This window comes from Trachemys scripta, chromosome 4, assembly GCF_013100865.1.
Source record: "Trachemys scripta elegans isolate TJP31775 chromosome 4, CAS_Tse_1.0, whole genome shotgun sequence".
NCBI classification, from domain to species: domain Eukaryota; kingdom Metazoa; phylum Chordata; order Testudines; family Emydidae; genus Trachemys; species Trachemys scripta.
In genome coordinates, this window is record NC_048301.1 from 109,860,476 (window position 1) to 109,879,427 (window position 18,952).

The 18,952-nt window shown below is 45.5% G+C and overlaps 1 protein-coding gene across 1 annotated transcript in view; it reads right to left on the bottom strand.

Annotated features, from left to right (window-relative positions):
• The window catches only part of CRACR2B (calcium release activated channel regulator 2B), a 68,220-nt gene that overhangs the window by 42,595 nt on the left and 6,673 nt on the right, over nt 1-18,952 (bottom strand). Inside the window, exons 2-3 of the mRNA XM_034770353.1 lie at nt 5,036-5,281; nt 3,335-3,446 (exon numbers count right to left, since the gene is read on the bottom strand). Of these exons, the coding sequence (XP_034626244.1) occupies nt 3,335-3,446; nt 5,036-5,281 (358 nt within the window). The remainder of the gene's footprint in view (nt 1-3,334; nt 3,447-5,035; nt 5,282-18,952) is intronic.

Sequence of the window (18,952 nt, forward strand, 5' to 3'; positions counted from 1 at the left end):
TTATAAGAACATAAGAATGGTCACATTGGGTCAGACAATGGTTCACCTAGCCCAGTATCCTGTCTTCTGACAGTGGCCAGTGTCAAATGCTTCAGAGGGAATGAACAGAACAGGGCAATTAGTGAGTGATCTGTCCCCTGTTGTCCAATCCCAGCTTCTGGCAATCAAAGGCTTAGGGACACTCAGAGCATGGGGCTGCATCCCTGACCATTTTGGCAAATAGCAATTGATGGACCTATCCTCCATGAACTTATCTAGTTCTTTTTTGAACCCCATTATAGTTTTGGCCTTCACAACATCCACTGGCAACGATTTCCACAAGTTGACTGTGCGTTGTATGAAGAAGTACTTCCTTTTGTTTGTTTTAAACCTGCTGTCTATTAATTTCATTGGGTGATTGGCTCTTGTATTATGTGAAGGAGTAAATAACACTTCCGTATTCACTTTCTCCATACCATTCATGATTTTTTTTAGACATCTATCATATCCCCCTTTAGTCATCTCTTTTCTAAACTAAACAGTCCCAGTCGTTTTAATCTCTCCTCATACAGTAGCTGTTCCAGACCCCTAATCGTTTTTGGTGCCTTTCTCTGTACTTTCTCCAATTCTAATATATCTTTTCTGAGATGGGGTGACCAGAACTACATGCAGTATTAAAAGCGTGGTTGTCCCATGGATTTAGATACTGGCATTATGGGTGTGTTTTTTTTTTTTTTGTTTTTTTTTGGTCTTATCTATCCCTGTCCTAACGGTTCTGAATATTGCTAGCTTTTTTGGGTGCTGCTGCATATTGAACAAATTTTTTCAGAAAACTAACCACAATGACACCAAGATCTCTTCCTTCAGTGGTAACAACTAATTTAGATCCCATCATTTCGTATGTATAATTGGGATTATGTTTTCCAACGTGCATTACTTTGCATTTATCAATTTCATCTGCCATTTTGTTGCTCAGTCAGCCAGTTTTGTGAGATACCTTTGTAGCTCTTCACAGTCAGCTTTGGTCTTAACTACCTTGAGTAATTTTGTATCATCTGGAAACATTGTCACCCCACTGTTTACCCCCTTTTCCAGATCATTTATGAATATGTTAAACAGCACAGGTCCCAGTACAGATCCTTGGGGACCCTCCTATTTACCTCTCTCCAATATGAAAACTGATCATTTATTCCTACCCTTTGTTGCTTGTTTTTTCAGCAGTTACTGATCCATGACAGGACATTCCCTCTTATCCCAATACTGCTTTCTTTACTTAAGAGCCTTTGGTGTGGGACCTTGTCAAAGACTTTCAGAAAGTTCAAGTAAACTGTATTAACCGGATCACCATTGTCCACATGCTTGATGGTACCCTCAAAGAATTCTAATAGATTGGTGAGGTATGATTTCCCTTTACAAGAGCTATGTTGACTCTCCCCCAACATGTTCATCTACACGTCTGGCTGAAAGAACAGATAAATCAATTTGCCTGGTACTGAAATTAGGCTTACCAGCCTGCAATTGCCAGGATCACTTTTGGAGCCTTTTTTAAAAAAATCCATGTCACATTAGCTATTCTCCAGTCATCTGATACAGAAGCTGATTTAAGTAATAGGTTACATACAACAGTTAATAGTTCTGCAGTTTCATATTTGAGTTTCTTCAGAACTCTCGGGTGAATACCATTTGGTCCTGCTGACTTATTACTGTTTAATTTATCAATTTGTTCCAAACCTCATCTACTGACTTCTCAATCTGGGACAGTTCCTCAGATTCGTGACCTAAAAAGAATGGCTCAGATGTGGGAATTTCCCTCACATCCTCTACAGTGAAGACCAATGCAAAAAAATTCATTTTGCTTCTCCACAACAGCCTTGTCTTCCCCAAGTGCTCTTTTAGCACTGCTATTGTACGGTGGCCCATTAATTATTTGGAAGGCTTCCTCCTTTTGATGTATTTTAAAAAAAAATGCTTTTGCTGTTAGTCTGTGTCTCTTTTGCTAGTTGCTCTTCAAATTCTTTTCTGGCCTGCCTAATTATACTTGACTTGATAGAGTTTATGCTCCTTTCTATTTTTCTCACCAGGATTTGACTTTGTTTTTAAAGGATGTCTTTTTGAGCCTATCTGCCTCTTTTACACCATTGTTTAGCTATAGTAGCATGTTTTGATCCTCTTGCTGTTTTTTGTTTTCATTTATTAGTACTTTTATTTCATACTATTTTTATTTGTTGTTTTTGTCTCAAGTTGAAGTATCCCAAATTCCAAGTCACTTTTGGAAAATCTCGGCCCTGATTCATACATTATCTCTCTGCTCTGAGCCAGAGGGACATTAAACTGTCTATGTAGCCTAGCCACACAACCCAACACACACAGAGATGCCTCTTATTTAAACAATCAAAGCCAACAGAGTGTATTTTCTAAGACTTCATGACCAGCAGGAGGAATGAAGTGGAGGTCATGGAGGTCATTTTGTTATAAACATTCCTCTCCTTCATCAATTGTGTCTTGAGCTGCATCAGCAGCTGCTACTGTGGACCTGTTTACAGTACCAGCACTTTCTAGTGGCTAATAGAGTACTGTAACCAACAGGAAAGCAGGGCTTCATCTCTCTTCACTGTATTATCAAACCAACAGCACTTCCATCAGCACACAGGACAGCTGAAGTGCTGCATCATATAAATCCATAAAGGCATAAATCTCTACTAGTGAGGGTAATTAACCATGGGAACAACTTACCAAGAATGGTGACGGATTTGCCAACACTGGCCATTTTTTAAATCAAGGTTGGATGCTTGTCTAAAAGATGCTCTCTAGGAATTATTGTGGGGAAGTCCTATGTTACACAGATGGTCAGATCAGATGATCACAATGGTCCCCTCTGGCCTTGAAATCTATGCATGGAGCTGATTTCCAAGGTGCAGATTTTGTCCCCTCATAAAATAATGTTCCTTATGCAGCTGGTTGACCTGGGATTTCCTGCCTGCTGTGAACACCAGAGAGAAGCCCAGGCATGGCATGTGGCCAGTTATCCCCATCAACTGTCTCACATCAGAGAGGTTTAGAGATGTGGCTAGCAGTTATGCGGAAGTACTGCAGAAGCTGATAAAAGGAATGTTCTACAGGACTGGAATGACAGGAATGCTTAGGAGGGTTGGGAGACATCTCAGGGTTATGATATATACACACATGAGTAAGGTTAATATTAGTATAGGGTGGAGAAGAAACAAGGAGGGTTGGGCTAACTGGTTGCAGGCAGTTGGCAGGTGAATATTTAGAGCCAATGAGCTCTGTTCCCTCTCTCCTATATATGTTTCAACACATACACACTGCATTACCCACGTGTATCTGCTGCTCTTACCTAGTCCCATGCTGAACTCGACAGGTGTCAGATATCCATTATTGTCCTGCTCCAGGCTTTCAAAGACAGCCTCCAGCTGTTCTGGGGTCAGGGGCAGTTCGCTCTGCAGCCGCTGGACAAACAGGAGGAGGAACAAAATAAATACCAAACTCTGGACCCACCTACAGCCCAACTCAAGTCTTTCCAATGACTCCCAGTGGCCTTGGATCAGTGCCCTCACACCCACCCTACTGGGAGTGAGATGCTACAACTGTTAAGGCAATGCCACTGAGCCAGTATGAAGTAATTTGGAATCCCATCAGCACAGGGAACTGGATTAATGGGCAGGACTGTGCAGAGGACATTTTGCTTTCTACAGGTTTCTTCCAGGATTGGCCCTTATCCCCAACCTCTTCCAGTACCACCTGTTATGTTTTTAGTTGTCCTATCATCTACTGGGTTTTTCCTGTCATTCTGACTGAAGAGGGCTGGCTGTGGCTCTCTCAGAGCATCAACAGCTCTTTGTGGCCAGTTAGAAGTACTGCTTATGGCATAACAATGCGGTATTATGGGTACCAGCGCCCTCACCCATGCTACTCCTATCAAAGAGGACACATGGTCATGGGAACTGGGATTCAGAAGATGATCTGGGTTGAACTCCCTGCTCTGCCACAAACTTCTTGTGTGGCCTTGGGCAAGTCTTTTCATTTCATCTTTGTGCCTCAGTTCCCCATTTGTAAAAGGAGAATGATACAAATCTAAATAGACAAAGGGTGGGAGAAAGAAGATTAACTCTTCAGGGCAGGGACTAATCTCTTACTATGTGTATGTTCAGCTCCCAGCACAATGGGCCATGATCTCAGCTGGGCCTCCTTAGAGTTACCATAATACACATAGCAAAAACCACAGCAGAGATCCTAATAGTGCTTGTTAAACATACAGCTCTGGCTTAAGTTTAATAAAACCTCTTCTTAAAAGCACATGAAACTAAGCATTGCACAACCCAATACAAAATGACTCAACAACTCTTGTTTATTAAACATAGTATATGCCGGTAATCTTAATTGTTCAGAAAGAGCTGGGACAGAACAGAATCCCAGTGTGACCTTCCCGATATGTATACTAAAGGGAATTATCCTGCTTTTGATACAGCAGTAAAACCCCAAGATTTTAACTCAAAATAGACAGCAGAGAGATGCCTCTCTCCAGATCACAATCATAATTCAGTCCTGGAGTTAGTAGTTTTTAAAGGAGAGAGACCATCCACAGACATTATAGGTACAACCAAGGTGAGAAAAATCATGCAATGTGGCCTGTTATGGGGGCCATGGTGGGGAGATAGGACAATATTTTTGTAAAATAAATCCCCTTCTCCCACCCCGCACACTAGAGTAGGCCGGGGTAGTGGTGATGGTAAAGGGGGTGAGTTTTGGGGAAAATTCTGACAATTTTCCTCCTTCTCCACCCCAAAATTAGAAATTTCCATCAAAACGTTGTTTAAAAAAAAAAAAATCACTCTGCTTCAGTTCTCTCTGTTTTCCAGTGGGCTACTAGTGCAGTCCACCTGAGAGGGGCCATGAAACAACAGAGGTTATACGTGGCCTGACCAAGAGCACCCAGCAAGTGTGTGGTAAAGCAGTCCCCCTTGAGTGCAGCCTTCTGGCTCACCTGGTTCCATAGCTTCCTGCCCAGAAGCAGAGCAGGAGGGATTCTTCTCCTTACCTGCATGTCCAGCTTTGTGATGAAGCCCTTCTCCTCCTTGTCACACAACTGAAAGAGCTCCCTGGCCTTTTCCAGCATCTCCACCTGCACGTCCCCTGCTTCGCTCAGGCGGAGGCTGGAGGAGGCACTGGCAGCCACCCCATCCTCTTCCTCTTCCTCCCAGAGGGCATCCAGGAGCTCTCCCCTCCGGTTCTCCATCTTCCCAAAGCTCTCCCGGCCAGGGTCCAACAGCTGCGGTGGAGGAAGCTGAAACAGTTAAATTAAAATGAACTGCAGTTCACACGTGCTCCAACCCACCACACACAGGCTTCAGAGAGAGGCCAACTCACTGCAGGTTACCTAGTAACATAACGCCTCCTTGGTGGGAAGCACAGTATTGAGAGCCTCTCACGTCTCTGACTGGGGTCACTGGGGAGGCAGGAGAAGAGGCCTCAGATGGAGAGAGGGCAATACCTCTGATTGCCTCACAAAGAGCTGCCAGCTACAAACAAGGCGCAGGCACTGCTGAACTGATATCAGAGAGCTAATGCTGCTGACTGCGATGGGGCTGGCTCTTGCCATGTCCTCACACAAAGACGTGCACATCTTCTGCTCAGTCTTGCAGTGAAGTCACAATTCTCCATTGGCAACAGTTGGTTGCTAGGAAAGATTCAACAGGATGGGATCACGAACTAAGAGAAGATGGTACAGAAAGGAGCAAAGCTCTTATTTAAACAAACCGAGCAATTTTCAAGAAGGGCTGCATATTGTTTAAGGCACTGGGCTACGACCCAGGAGAGCTGAGTGCAATTCCTGGTTCTGCCATGGGCAAGTCACTTTAGTCTCTGTGCCTTAATTTCCCACATACACAATGGGATAATAATCCTTCCTTACAGGGGCCACTTTTCCTTCTTATTTCCAAGCCTGCATGTTCTGAGAACTCAAAAGCTGCCAAATAGAATTTTAATCTAAAATGTTAATTTTGTTGAAAGAAACACACACACACAAACTTCAGCTGCCATTGAAAACAATTTCCAATAAGTTATGAGGATCTAAAAATAAAAGGCATCAACTTGACTATAGCACTGCTACTGTGATACTGTGCGTGTATATATACACACACACACACACACACACACACACACACACACCACCTTCCAAGTGAGAGGTCCAGTACAGTTCCCTATAGACTGTTTTTCCTTATTACCAGTAACACATTTTAAGCTTCCTGAACCAAATTGCTTTAGATTTCAACTCTGCATTGCAGGGGAGGAGTGAGTGGGACAAGAGGATGGAGACAGATTTAACAGCACTAGCCAAGCAATTTATTTAATTTTCAAGAAATTAAAACCATTGTACAGGTGCAAGAACAATAGCTAAGTGAATTTTTGTTTGCACTCTTGATATGCTGGAAGGACAAAGAATGTCATGTACGTAAGCAAGAAGTAACTGACACTAACACAAAAGGACTAGGCAGTTATGTACCACGCTATTGACTTTTTGTTCATTATTGCTATTTGGAGAGTTAAAATGTGGCTCTGCTCTGAAAAGTGAGTAAAAAGGTGCCATTTTTACACAAGAGATCTCTTCCCTGAGAGCATTCAGAATCAGGTCTCCTGATCTTTAGCAGCAACCATGACGATATATTTATTTACAGTATATTATTCAGCTGTCTCTGTGTGCTGTATAGATCTCCAGACAAGCGGTGGTCCCTGGTAAACAACGGAAACTAAACTGGAAGTTGAGCTGTGTGGAAGCCTATTTGTTTGTATCGGTCATTACAGTTGCATTCATTAACCCCCCAACACCACCCCCATTTACTATAATAAGCCTTTATACTTATTGTTCTTGTAGTCCTGTAGAGCCAATAGAACATTTGGAGACTAAGTTGGACTCTGTTCCAGCTTATGTATCATTATCTTAACTGTCAACTCATTCCTGGCTGCAGAATCTTTACAGAAAGAATTCAGCTTGATTTTTACATTCTGGGTTGAGACTGCAGGGTTGGCACTCACAAAAACCATCCTTGGACTGTGTAGCTTTATGAATGTCTAAGGAGACAGGTTATGTGGCTATACCTTGATGGGTGATAATTATGGGCAGTAACAGGCTATACTGCAGAAGCTCCCAGGAGAGAAGATCTCATCCAGATTACTGTTTCATAAGTGGGTGATTTCCTCGGCGTCTCCTATCGCATAGGAAAGTTAAACGATTTAATAAAGAGTCATCACTACTACCACTGTTCTTCTAAAACAGACTGGAATAGGCTTATCTTCCTCTGAGCCTGAGGGACACAATTTGGTCAATAGCGTGGTGGAGTAAATTCACACTCGGAGCACTGTAAAGTAAAAAACTTCATGCCCAGGGTTTCAAGCACCACATAATCTGGGCCTTTACCAATGACAGGTGGGAGAGTCTGACAATGCCAACCTTATGTATCTGTTAGCTTAGCTGATTGGAGTCTTGCTGGAGTCCAATGTCATCTTCAGAATGTCACCCTGTAGTAAACAGAGAGCTTGCTCTGTGTGGGGTGTGAGAAGAAGGTGGCTTTGCTGTTTGAGAGAACACTGCGTGATTTTGGAGCTGACACAAAGGTAATTCTGTCTTCTTACTGATGAGTGGCAACGCTGGCCAGAGTGGGAGGGTACCATGGCTGGTGTCTTGCAATCCCTCCTCTCCAACACAAGAGGAAGAGCAGCATCAGCATTGTACAGATGGGAGGTAACAAGGAACAAAACAAATATGTGAAAAAAAGTCCCATTCAATTATGTCATGCAATAGGGGACAGCCAAAAAATGACAAATTTTTAAAATGCTTGTATACCAATGCTAGAAGTCTAAATAATAAGATGGGTGAACTAGAGTGCCTAGTATTAAATAAGGATATTGACAGAAACCTGGTGGAATGAGGATAATCAATGGGACACAGTAATACCAGGGTACAAAATATACTGGAAGGTCAGAACAGGTCGTGCTGGTGGGGGAGTGGCACTATATGTGAAAGAAAGCGTAGAATCAAATGAAGTAAAAATCTTAAATGAACTAAATTGTACTATAGAATCTCTATGGATAGTAATTCCATGTCTGAAAAATAAGAATATAGCAGGAGGGTTATGTTACAGACCACCTGACCAGGATGGTGTTAGTGACTCTGAAATGCTCAAGGAGATTAGAGAGGCTATTAAAATAAAAAACTCAATAATAATAATGGGGGATTTCAGCTATCCCCACATTGACTGGGTACACCATCACCTCAGGAAGGGATGCTGAGATAAAGTTTCTTGACACCTTAAATGACTGCTTCCTGGAGCAGCTGGTCCTGGAACCCACAAGAGGAGAGGCAATTCTTGATTTAGTCCTAAGTAGAGCACAGGATCAGGTCCAAGAGGTGAATATAGCTGGACCACTCGGTAATAGTGTTGGTGTCACTAGGCATCACCCTAGGTAACTCCGGGGGGGGGGGGGGGAGGAGGAAGGCCACTAGTGTCAATGAAGCCTTCCTGCACTAGGCCCAAAAGAACCAAACTTCTCCCATATTTAAACTCTAATCGACCTCACAAGCCAGGTGCAATTGGAATGTGTAAGCAACCAGTTATCTGTGTGCAACCCCCTGCTCGTACCGGCACCAAGCGGTAATAATGAGGCCTGCATGTTTCTGGCTGAAGGGAAAATAACAGTTCAAAGGGAAAAAGGACAAGATAACGGTTTAAAGAAGTTACTAACAAGCTAGACTTATAGCTGCCAAGAATGACTTAACTGTTTAAAGGTAACTGCTATTTGCTTAGTAACTGTTACCAGGGAAGGGGGGGGGGGTGAGGCTTAGCTGCAAAAATGTATAAGAAGAGAGAAACTGCTTATGATGGTGTGCTTGATTTGAGATGTGCCAGTCTCCTTGCACCACTTTGAGATCTCAAATAAACTTTGATTGCTTCTCCACCCTGGTGTGTTTATTGGCGCAAAGCACACCGGGCAACGAACCCCACTGTTGCTGTCCTTGGGCACTCTGTGCCGGCAACAGTTCTTGGCACCCAACGTGGGGCTCGAGGCTGAAATTTAGCCTTGCCTGGACCCCTCTCGGAGGTCGACAGATTGCGGCGACGCCCGACACCCAGTGCGCACCGGTGACTTTACCGGGGGCCTCGGCGGAGACGTGGTTTGGTCGACCCCGGAGGGCACAACGTGCTCGTACAGTGGAGAAGCAGCTGCGGGCGACGGTGAGGAACCGGTCCCGTGGAGAGGGCAACGGTGAGGAATCAGTCCCTTGGATAAGGTAGGAACAGTCCAGTGGGGACTTTACCTGTTTTGACCTGGGGACGCCCAGTGTCTCCCTAGAGTATGGGGCAGGGACAGAGTACTGCAGGCAGGGCAAGGTGTACACCCTTAGAATGCATTCTGGTGAACTGGAAAGCGTTTGGATCGGATCCGTTGATTAAAAGTAAACTGAAAAGGTTCTGTACAGTAGACTGGCCTGAATATCAGCTAGAGGACCAGGAAAGGTGGCCACCAGAAGGATCACTTAATTATAATATGATCCTTCAATTACTTCTGTTTTGTCAGCGAACGGGTAAATGGAACGAACATATGCATGCACAATTGTTTATGGCTTTATGAAATAGAACAGATATTTTGCAAAAGGTGTAATTTGACTCCGACGGGTTCGGTAGTAACTACTACTGTTAGTCCCCAGAACCCTCCCCCGGTTGTGATGGCAGAGTCGGTGTCCCCTTCGGCTCCAACACCCCCCACCCTATAAAGACAAGGTGTCTCGGGTCCCAGAGATTGCCCCCTCGGTGGGATTCTATCCGTTGATTACTGAGACTCGGATAGCCCGCCCAGGATCACAAGATTGCACGGCCACTACTATGCAAGTCTATATGCATGTGCCTTTTAACCCAGTGGACCTAGCAGCCTTTAAGGCACAAGCAGGGGAATTTTCTACGAACCCAAGCAAGTTTATCTCGATCTTTGAGGGGTGCCTGGCTAGCTATAAACCTGACTGGGATGATTGTAATGTCCTTATGCGGACCCTGCTGTCTGAGGTGGAGCGTAATCAGGTTGTGTCTAAGGCAAGGGAGGAGGCACAGCGTAGACACGAGGCAGACGCAGCACACGTCCCTGCTGCTGCAAACCAGGTCCCTATAGCAGACCCCCGGTGGAATCCCAACCAGCCGACGCATCTCACCTGTCTCACCTCCTACAAAGAACTGCTTTTACTCTGCCATTCGGCTGTCCGACACAACAATTGGGCCAGGCTGTATGAGTTCACCCAAGATGAAGTAACCCTTACCTTACCCCCCGAGAATGCCAGGATAATGACCCTTGCAATTGAGCCCTCAGCCATGCAAGCCCCAGAGTGGAGCCAGTGGGAGGACAAAAGGAGGGTTAAAAAGCAGCTTTGCTGGACAGTGTTGGCCCAGGGATTTAAAAATTCCCCCACCCTTTTTGGCATGGCAGGCTTCTGCAGAATACAGATCCCAGAGTTTGGACTGTGGGCTAAACACTCGTACAAATGCGTTAAGGGAGCGGCTCATGACCCCTTTCACTGGTCTTCAGAAGCCGACAAGGCATTTAAGGTTTTAAAAAGGAAAGCTATTGGACACCAGAGGTTGTACCGAGTGGATTCCTCAAAAGTGGGTGTGCTCGTCCTGGTTTGTTGCTCCAAAGCTCTGTATAAAAGCTATTTTACTGGAAGGGTGTATGATGGCAATGTGTATGTGTTCATTGTTGGGAAAAGGTGTATAAGCAAAGAGTGGAAGTTTCCTTTGTAGGTTAAAAGAAGCCAAGAAGGGAAAAAGGAAAAAGAACAGAACGAGTTAACTGGGGAAAAAAATATATAGCTAGCAAGCTCAGTCCAAAGATAAGATGCCGGCCCCATCCAAGGACATTGTTCACAGCTAAGACTTGGCTGACAACCAAGAAAAGGGGGGCCTGCATATGCCTAAGCCACTATGAGATCTGCAAAACACTGCCAGGCATTAATGAAATGTGTTAGGTTTCTTTTCTCACAGATAAAAGAAGTGCTAACCAAAGACCCTAGCAGCCCTGCCATTCATTAAAACAAGAAAACGGAGTCTATGTAAAAGTCCACCAACAAAAAAACTGCTTTGGCTCCACACTGGAAAGGCCCTTTCCAAGTCCTGTTAACCACTAACACAGCTGTGAAGTGCCAAGAACTGCCTACCTGGACCCATGCTTCTCACTGTAAAAAGACAAGGTGAAGTGCTAGTAACCTCTCCCTTGTCCACTGACAGACCTACTGTGCCTTTGGCTTTTTCTAGAAGAAGCAAAACCATTACAGGGTGATGTGCTAGTAACCTCTCCCCTGTATTATGCTGAACCACACTGTTTCAGGAAAAGAGAAGAAGGAACACTTGCTTCATTGAAACCACAAAGTCCAGGAATTCCTGACTACAAAAGACATTAAGAACTGACCCTGGTGAAGAAACAAAGAATTATACGCTGGCAGGGAGGCTCTTACCCAGCTAATGAGTAAATATTTTCTAACCTCTGGACTTAGACCCCTGGCCTCCCAAGTACAGGCTGAATGTCTAGTCTGCCAAAAGAACAACCCTCGACCAGGAGTGTCAGTGCCACCAGCCACTCTGGAACCTACCCCAGGCCCGGGACTGGTTTGGCAAATAGACTTTACTGAGTTTCCCCGGACCCAAGGGTTCAGATACCTCCTCATCTTGGTGGATCGATTCAGCGGATGGCCTGACGCCTTCCCATGTCATAACAACACTGCCAAAACGGTGGCTCTTAAATTTGTCAAGGAGATCATTCCCCACTTTGGACTCCCCCAGTGGATGGAATCTGACAATGGAACACACTTCACATTCCAAGTCGTTCAAAAGATATCGGATGCCCTGCAAATCCCCTGGAAGCTCCACACTCCATGGCAACCGCAGGCCAGTGGAGTAGTGGAACGCACAAATCAGACACTTAAGCGGCACCTCTCAAAGGTCTGCCAAGAGGCTTCCCTTAAGTGGCCTGATGCTTTGCCCCTTGTTTTGCTCCGCATCCGCGCTCTCCCAAAGGGCAGGTTAGGGTTCAGTCCCTTCGAGATTATGTTTGGAAGGGCATGGCCTATGAATGGTACACCGGTTCTGGCAGGAGAGTGGGGGGGTAGGCTGTGGTTTCTTATCTCAGTACATGTGATCTCTGTCTGCTGTTCTTTGTTCTCTCCACAGGTATACCAAAGATTTGCAGCCTCTCCCGCTGGATGCCCCTGTCCACTCCTTGCAGCCAGGTGACTCCATTCTCGTTCGGACCTGGAAGGACGAGCCTCTCCAAGAGAAGTGGAAGGGACCCCACACCGTCCTGCTGATCTCCCACACAGCAGCAAAGGTCGAAGGACACAAGAACTGGATTCATCACTCTCATCTGAAAGCAGTGCCCGCTCCTGAACGGTGGACTGTCCAGCCTGCAGAGAAGACTGCCAGCAACGATCTGGGACTTAAACTGTTATTCAGGTGACAATAGTGTCTGCTGGGAATGCCCTGTGATCTCTTTGGACAGTTGCAGCGCACTCCCCGCGAGAACTCTGAGTGTTGGTTGTGTTTATTTTCACAGGGCTGGCCTAACCTGGTGGCCTGGTCCCTTTTGTTTTTAATCTGCCTGCTATTGGTAATTGTTATTTTGTGGGTATTTGGGGAATTGTAATTGTTAGGCCCTAGGGTTACCTGCCCAGCATGGAAACAGGTCCAGGGTCTGCCACTGTGTTACTCTTTGCCACAGGGGCACTCCTCTCATTAACTCCCGTTTCCCCCAAGGCACATGCGGGATGGAGAAAAATCCCTACTAGCTTGGAAACAAACACACATGAGTCCCTGAAGGTTTGCTTTACCCAAGAGTTTAACCTCTCTAACTGCTGGGTGTGCTCCCAAATCCCGCACCACGCAGCAGGGTTACCCTGGAGGGTAGTTCCCCAAAATTGGTCAGATATCTGTTGGGGATTGGTCCTGCTTTGAGCAGGGGGTTGGACTAGATGGCCTCCTGAGGTCCCTTCCAACCCTGATATTCTGTGATTCTGTGATGGTTCAGTAGGGGGAAAAATACCTCGGGTACCCCCTTGTTGCAAAACTGTACCATTGAATCCCAGTATGCATTAAGGGACGACCCCTGGAAGCCGTAGGCCAACTCAACGCATCTCCCTTCCCCTATTAGGCTGCGGTCAGTGGCCCCCGGGTTGGTGTGCTATCGACAGTTTAAGTCCAGCAATCACACCTGGTCCGCTGGGAATAGCACCTGTCAGTATTATTTATCCCCTAACAGTAACGCCTCCATCCCTGTCTATGTTAATGGCAGATCCGACTCTACTGCCCGATTCGGAACGTTTAATGACAGACAAACAGATAGGTGGAGTAGCGGCTATAATGGCTTGATAGGGAATGGCCACTCCTTTTACATTTGCGGTACCTCTGCCTATAAGTGGCTACCGCATCGGTGCTATGGAAGCTGCTATCTAGGATATCTTGCCCCTCCCCTTCGTGTCCTCCCTAAACTGCCCCCTGGCCGCCCCAGGCAGCGTAGATCTTTCTATGCCACCCCAGAGCCCATTAAGGAAGGAGACAGGTTGGGTATGATCCTCCTCCCATCCTATGGGGTGGGACGGTTAACCCAATTTTATCGTAGGCTCTTTGTGTTTCTCACCAAGTATGCCAATGAGACCCTGGCCATAGAGAAAAGCCTTAACTCAGAGCTTTACCAGCTCCGGTTGCTGTCCCTGCAAAACAGACAAACCTTAGATTATGTTTTAGCCTCCCACGGTGGGGTGTGTGCCCTTATTGGGAATGAATGTTGTACTTATGTCCCGGAAAACTCACAGGACGTTAACAAGCATGTCCTGTCGTCCGAACAGGCTTTCGAGCAGTGGAAGGCCCAGGAAAGGGAACCCACGGTTTTTGATTCCCTTTGGAGTTGGTTGCCCGACCTAGGAGGACTGGGGGGTGGCCTTGTGCGTCTCCTCCTCACAGGAGTGATGCTGTGCCTGGTCACCCTCCTCCTGATTGCTTGTTTTAAAATGCTCCTCCGTAAGCTTTGTGCTCCCCGTTCCCCAAAAATCCCAGCATACCCTCTCATTGATAACCCCAGCTCCATGGCACTCAATCATATCTTGTCCACAGAATATGAGAAAACTCAGCCAAAAGCTTGTTGAGTATTCACAAAGGAGGGAGTTGTTGGTGTCACTAGGCATCACCCTAGGTAACTCGGGGGGGGGGGAGGGGGGTGAAAGGCCACTAGTGTCAATGAAGCCTTCCTGCACTAGGCCCAAAAGAACCAAACTTCTCCCATGTTTAAACTCTAATCGACCTCACAAGCCAGGTGCAATTGGAATGTGTAAGCAACCAGTTATCTGTGTGCAACCCCCTGCTCATACCAGCACCAAGTGATAATAATGAGGCCTGCATGTTTCTGGCTGAAGGGAAAATAACAGTTCAAAGGAAAAAAGGACAAGATAACGGTTTAAAGAAGTTACTAACAAGCTAGACTTATAGCTGCCAAGAATGACTTAACTGCTTAAATGTAATTGCTATTTGCTTAGTAACTGTTAACAGGGGAGGGGGGGGGGGTGAGGTTTAGCTGCAAAAATGTATAAGAAGAGAGAAACTGCTTATGATGGTGTGCTTGATCTGAGACCTGCCAGTCTCCTTGCACCACTTTGAGATCTCAAATAAACTTTGATTGCTTCTCCACCCTGATGTGTTTATTGGTGCAAAGCACACCGGGCAACGAACCCCGCTGTTGCTGTCCTCGGGCACTCTGTGCCGGCAACAATAGTGACCATAATATAATTAAATTTAACATCCTTATGGCAGGGAAAACTCCACAGTGGCCCAACACTGTAGTATTTAATTTCAGAAAGGGGAACTACACAAAAATGAGGAGGTTAGTGAAATAGAAATTAAAAGGTACAGTGCCAAAAGTAAAATCCCTGCAAGCTGCGTGGAAACTTTTTAAAGAAACCATAATAGAGGCCCAACTTAAATGTATACCTCACATTAAAAAACATAGTAAAAGAACCAAAAAAGAGCCACCGTCATTAAACAACAAAGTAAAAGAAGCAGTGAGAGGCAAAAAGGCATCCTTTAAGAAGTGGAAGATAAATCCTAATAAGGAAAATAGAAAAGAGCATAAACTCTGGCAAATGAAGGGTAAAAATATAATTAGAAAGACCAAAAAAGCATTTGAAGAACAGCTAGCCAAAGACTCCAAAAGTAATAGCAAATTTTTTTTTTTAAATACATCAGAAGCAGGAAGCCTGTTAAACAACCAGTAGGACCACTGGATGATCAAGATGCTAAGGAACTCATATGTGAAATAGCAGGACTACTAACTGTCACCTGTAACCTATCATTTAAATCAGCTTCTGTACCAAATGACTGGAGGATAGCTAATGACAGGCCAATTTTTTAAAAGGGCTCCAGAGGTGATCCTGGCAACTACAGGCCAGTAAGCCTCTCTTCAGTACTAGGAAAATTGGTTGAAACTATCGTAAAAAACAAAATTCAGACACATAGATGAACATAATTTGTTCGGAAATAGTCAACATGGTTTTTGTAAAGGGAAATCATGCCTCACCAATTTACTAGAATTCTTTGAGGGGGTCAACAAGCATGCGGACAAAGGAGATCCAGTGGATATAGTGCATTTAGATTTTCAGAAAGCCTCTGACAAGGTCCCTCACCAAAGGCTCTTAAGCAAAATAAGCAGTCATGGAATTAGAGGGAAGGTTCTCTCATGGATTGGTAACTGGTTAAAAGATAGGAAACAAAAGGTAGGAACAAATGGTCAGAGGTAAATAGCGATGTCCCGCAGAGATCTGTACTGGGTCCAGTCCTATTTAACATATTCATAAACAATCTGGAAAAAGGGGTAAACAGTGAGGTGGCAAAATTTGCAGATGATACAAAACTACTCAAGATAGTTAAGTTTCAGACAGACTGAGAAGAGCTACAAAAGGATCTCACAAAACTGGGTGACTGGGCAACAAAATGGCAGATGAAATTTAATATTGATAAATGCAAAGTAATGCACATTGGAAAACATAATCCTACCTATACATATACAATGATAGGGTCTAAATTATCTGTTACCACTCAAGAAAGAGATCTTGGAGTCATTGTCGATAGTTCTCTGAAATCATCCACTCAATTCAGTGGTTTGAACACTGGCCTGTTAAACCCAGGTTGTGAGTTCAATCCTTAAGGCAGCCATTTAGGGATCGGGGGCAAAAACCTGTCTGGGGATTGGTCCTGCTTTGAGCAGGGGGTTGGACTTCCAACCCTGATATTCTATGAATGTGCAGCGACAGTCAAAAAAGCAAACAGAATGTTGGGAATCATCAAGAAAGGGATAGACAATATGACAGAAAATATCATATTGCCTCTATATAAATCCTGGTACGCCCACACCTTGAATACTGCGTGCAGATGTGGTCGCCCCATCTCAAAAAAAAGATATATTGGAATCGGAAAAGGTTCAGAAAAGGCAACAAAAATGACTAGGGATATAGAATGGCTTCCGTATGAGGAGAGATTAATAAAACTGGGACTTTTCAGCTTGGAAAAGAGGCGACTAAGGGGGGATATGATAGAGGTCTATAAAATCATGAGTGGTATAGAGAAAGTAAATAAGGAAGTATTATTTACTCCTCATAATACAAGAACAAGGGGCCACCAAATGAAATTAATAGATAGCAGGTTTAAAACAAACACAAGAAAGTGTTTTTTCATGCAATGCACCGTCAACCTCTGGAACTCCTTGCCAGAGGGTGTTGTGAAGGCCAATACTATAACGGGGTTCAAAGGGGAGCTAGATAGATTCATGGAAGATAGGTCCATCAATAGCTATTAGCCAGGATGGGCAGGAATGGTGTCCCTGGCCTCTGTTTGCCAGAAGCTGGGATTGGGTGACAGGGCATGCTCTTATGCTCTTATGACAAAAAAAAGCCTGCTCTGTGGTGCATGTAGGTGGCGGTGGGATATCTTCCGTCACTGCCAGCACACACAAGGCCTCGTCTTCCTTGTTAGGAGATTAATCATTTCCATTTCAAAAGTGGGAACAGCCCACATGGATAATGAGCCCAAGGCACTTTTCTTTGGTACATAAAAGGTTGAAGAGGCAGGATATTCTTGCCCAATTATGAGACGTATTCATAAGCTGGAATCAGCCATCTCGCAGACAAATTGCTATCCTCCACCCCCCAGCACTTTCTCATTTTATCAAAAGACCCCATTTTATTATAGTTCCCAAGTAATTAGCAGAGCTAAAAACCTTCTAATTAGAAGACCTGGGACTTGCTGCGGGCAAAGTGAATCTGAAAGGGTTTGAATTACCCAGGTAAAGCGTTAGCTAATTAATTCTGCATTTCGAGAGAGTTCTCTCTTGTATAGAATGCTTCATTGGCTCTGGTCTTCATGTGACCCTGGCTGACTTGAACAGAAATAAAACATATTAAATAAAAGGGAACATGGTAAGCAAACCACTCAAAACTTTCAGTGACTTTTCTCTACATGACCATTTATTAAGAAGTTCTTCTTCACTTGTGTACAGAGACTGGGGCTCTTTGGGGCAAAAGAACTCCGAGATGATTGGGTTTTAGCCCAGTGGTATCCAAGTTCTGCCCCTCAGTTGGCCAGAACTGTCAGCTTGCTAGGAGCCCAAGAGCTACAGCTAGCTTGCATCAACAGAGCAGGTGCCTTCATCTTTAGTGCCAAGGAGCAGCTAACAGAGATTACAGCTCCCAGGACCCAGTGCTTCACCTCAAGCCAAGTGGCTTGCCCCAGTAAGGCCCCTGCCTTCAGGATGGGAACCAACAAACAACATGACATTTTACTATAATTTAGAACGAGATGCACACACTAGGGAAGGACAGGAGCACCCTCAGGATTACATTGCTCCCATGCCAGCTGGGTAGGAAATTCATTTAGATGATCCTGGGTGAGGACTGTCATCTAAGTCTAAGGTGGTACTGGGGCATCTGGACTGAAGGAGGAGAGTCCTTACTGATGCCTGGATGGGACTCTGGTTCTGCTGGTGTAAACCAGACAGACGCTTTCCCTGCTGGATGGTTGTTGGCAATGTGGTGCAGGACAAGCTCTGAGTCAAATAGCCGCACAGCTCTAAAGGAGAGGCCTGTGAGCACAGCACACCTCGTAAACCTGGGCTGAGCAGGACCCAAGCCTTGTGGGTTACAGCAGCTGTTTCCTGCCACAGGCTTTGTTCTGGCCCAGCAGGCAGCAAAGACAGTCACTGGATCCTGTGGGAGCAGCTTCCTTAGCAAGAAGGCCTCAAGGAAATGGACCCCAGGCCTTAGCTCAGAACAAAGTGTCCCTGCCTAGACACAGCGGAATCCATTGCCAGTCAAGGTGCTGCCTGCAGGTCTTGCTTTACTGAGGCAGGGAGTCCACATAGAGTGTAAGTGGGGTTTTAATCCTACACGCCCATGCCTTTCAGTTAATCATTATAAAGAGTCAGCACTAAACAACATGAAACTAGCTTCCAGACGGGCTGAGCAATGCCAGAGAGGCAGCGTGGGCTAGAGGGTGGGGGACCACTCTGGGCCTGCCTCTGCCCTGCTGCATGACCTGGGACAAATCACTTCACCTCCCTGTGCCTGCCATGTGGCCAACTCTAGGGTTACCATTCGTCCAGCTTCCCCCGGACATGTCCAGGTTTTTGAGCTAAAAATAGCGTCCGGGGGGAATTTGTAAATGTCCGGACTTCCCCCCTCCCCCCCCCATGCAGAGCGCGTGCAGCTAACAGGGCAGCCGGCCGGATGGTGCCACTTGCATGGGGCTCCGACAGCCAGAGAAAGCCCCTCCTCCGCTTCCCCTGCAGCAGAGATCACTCCCTCCATGCATTCGCAGATTGCCTCCGGCAGTCTGGAGCTCCTCCCCTGCTCCTCCTCCCCTGCTGCCCAGCGTGCCGGGACGAG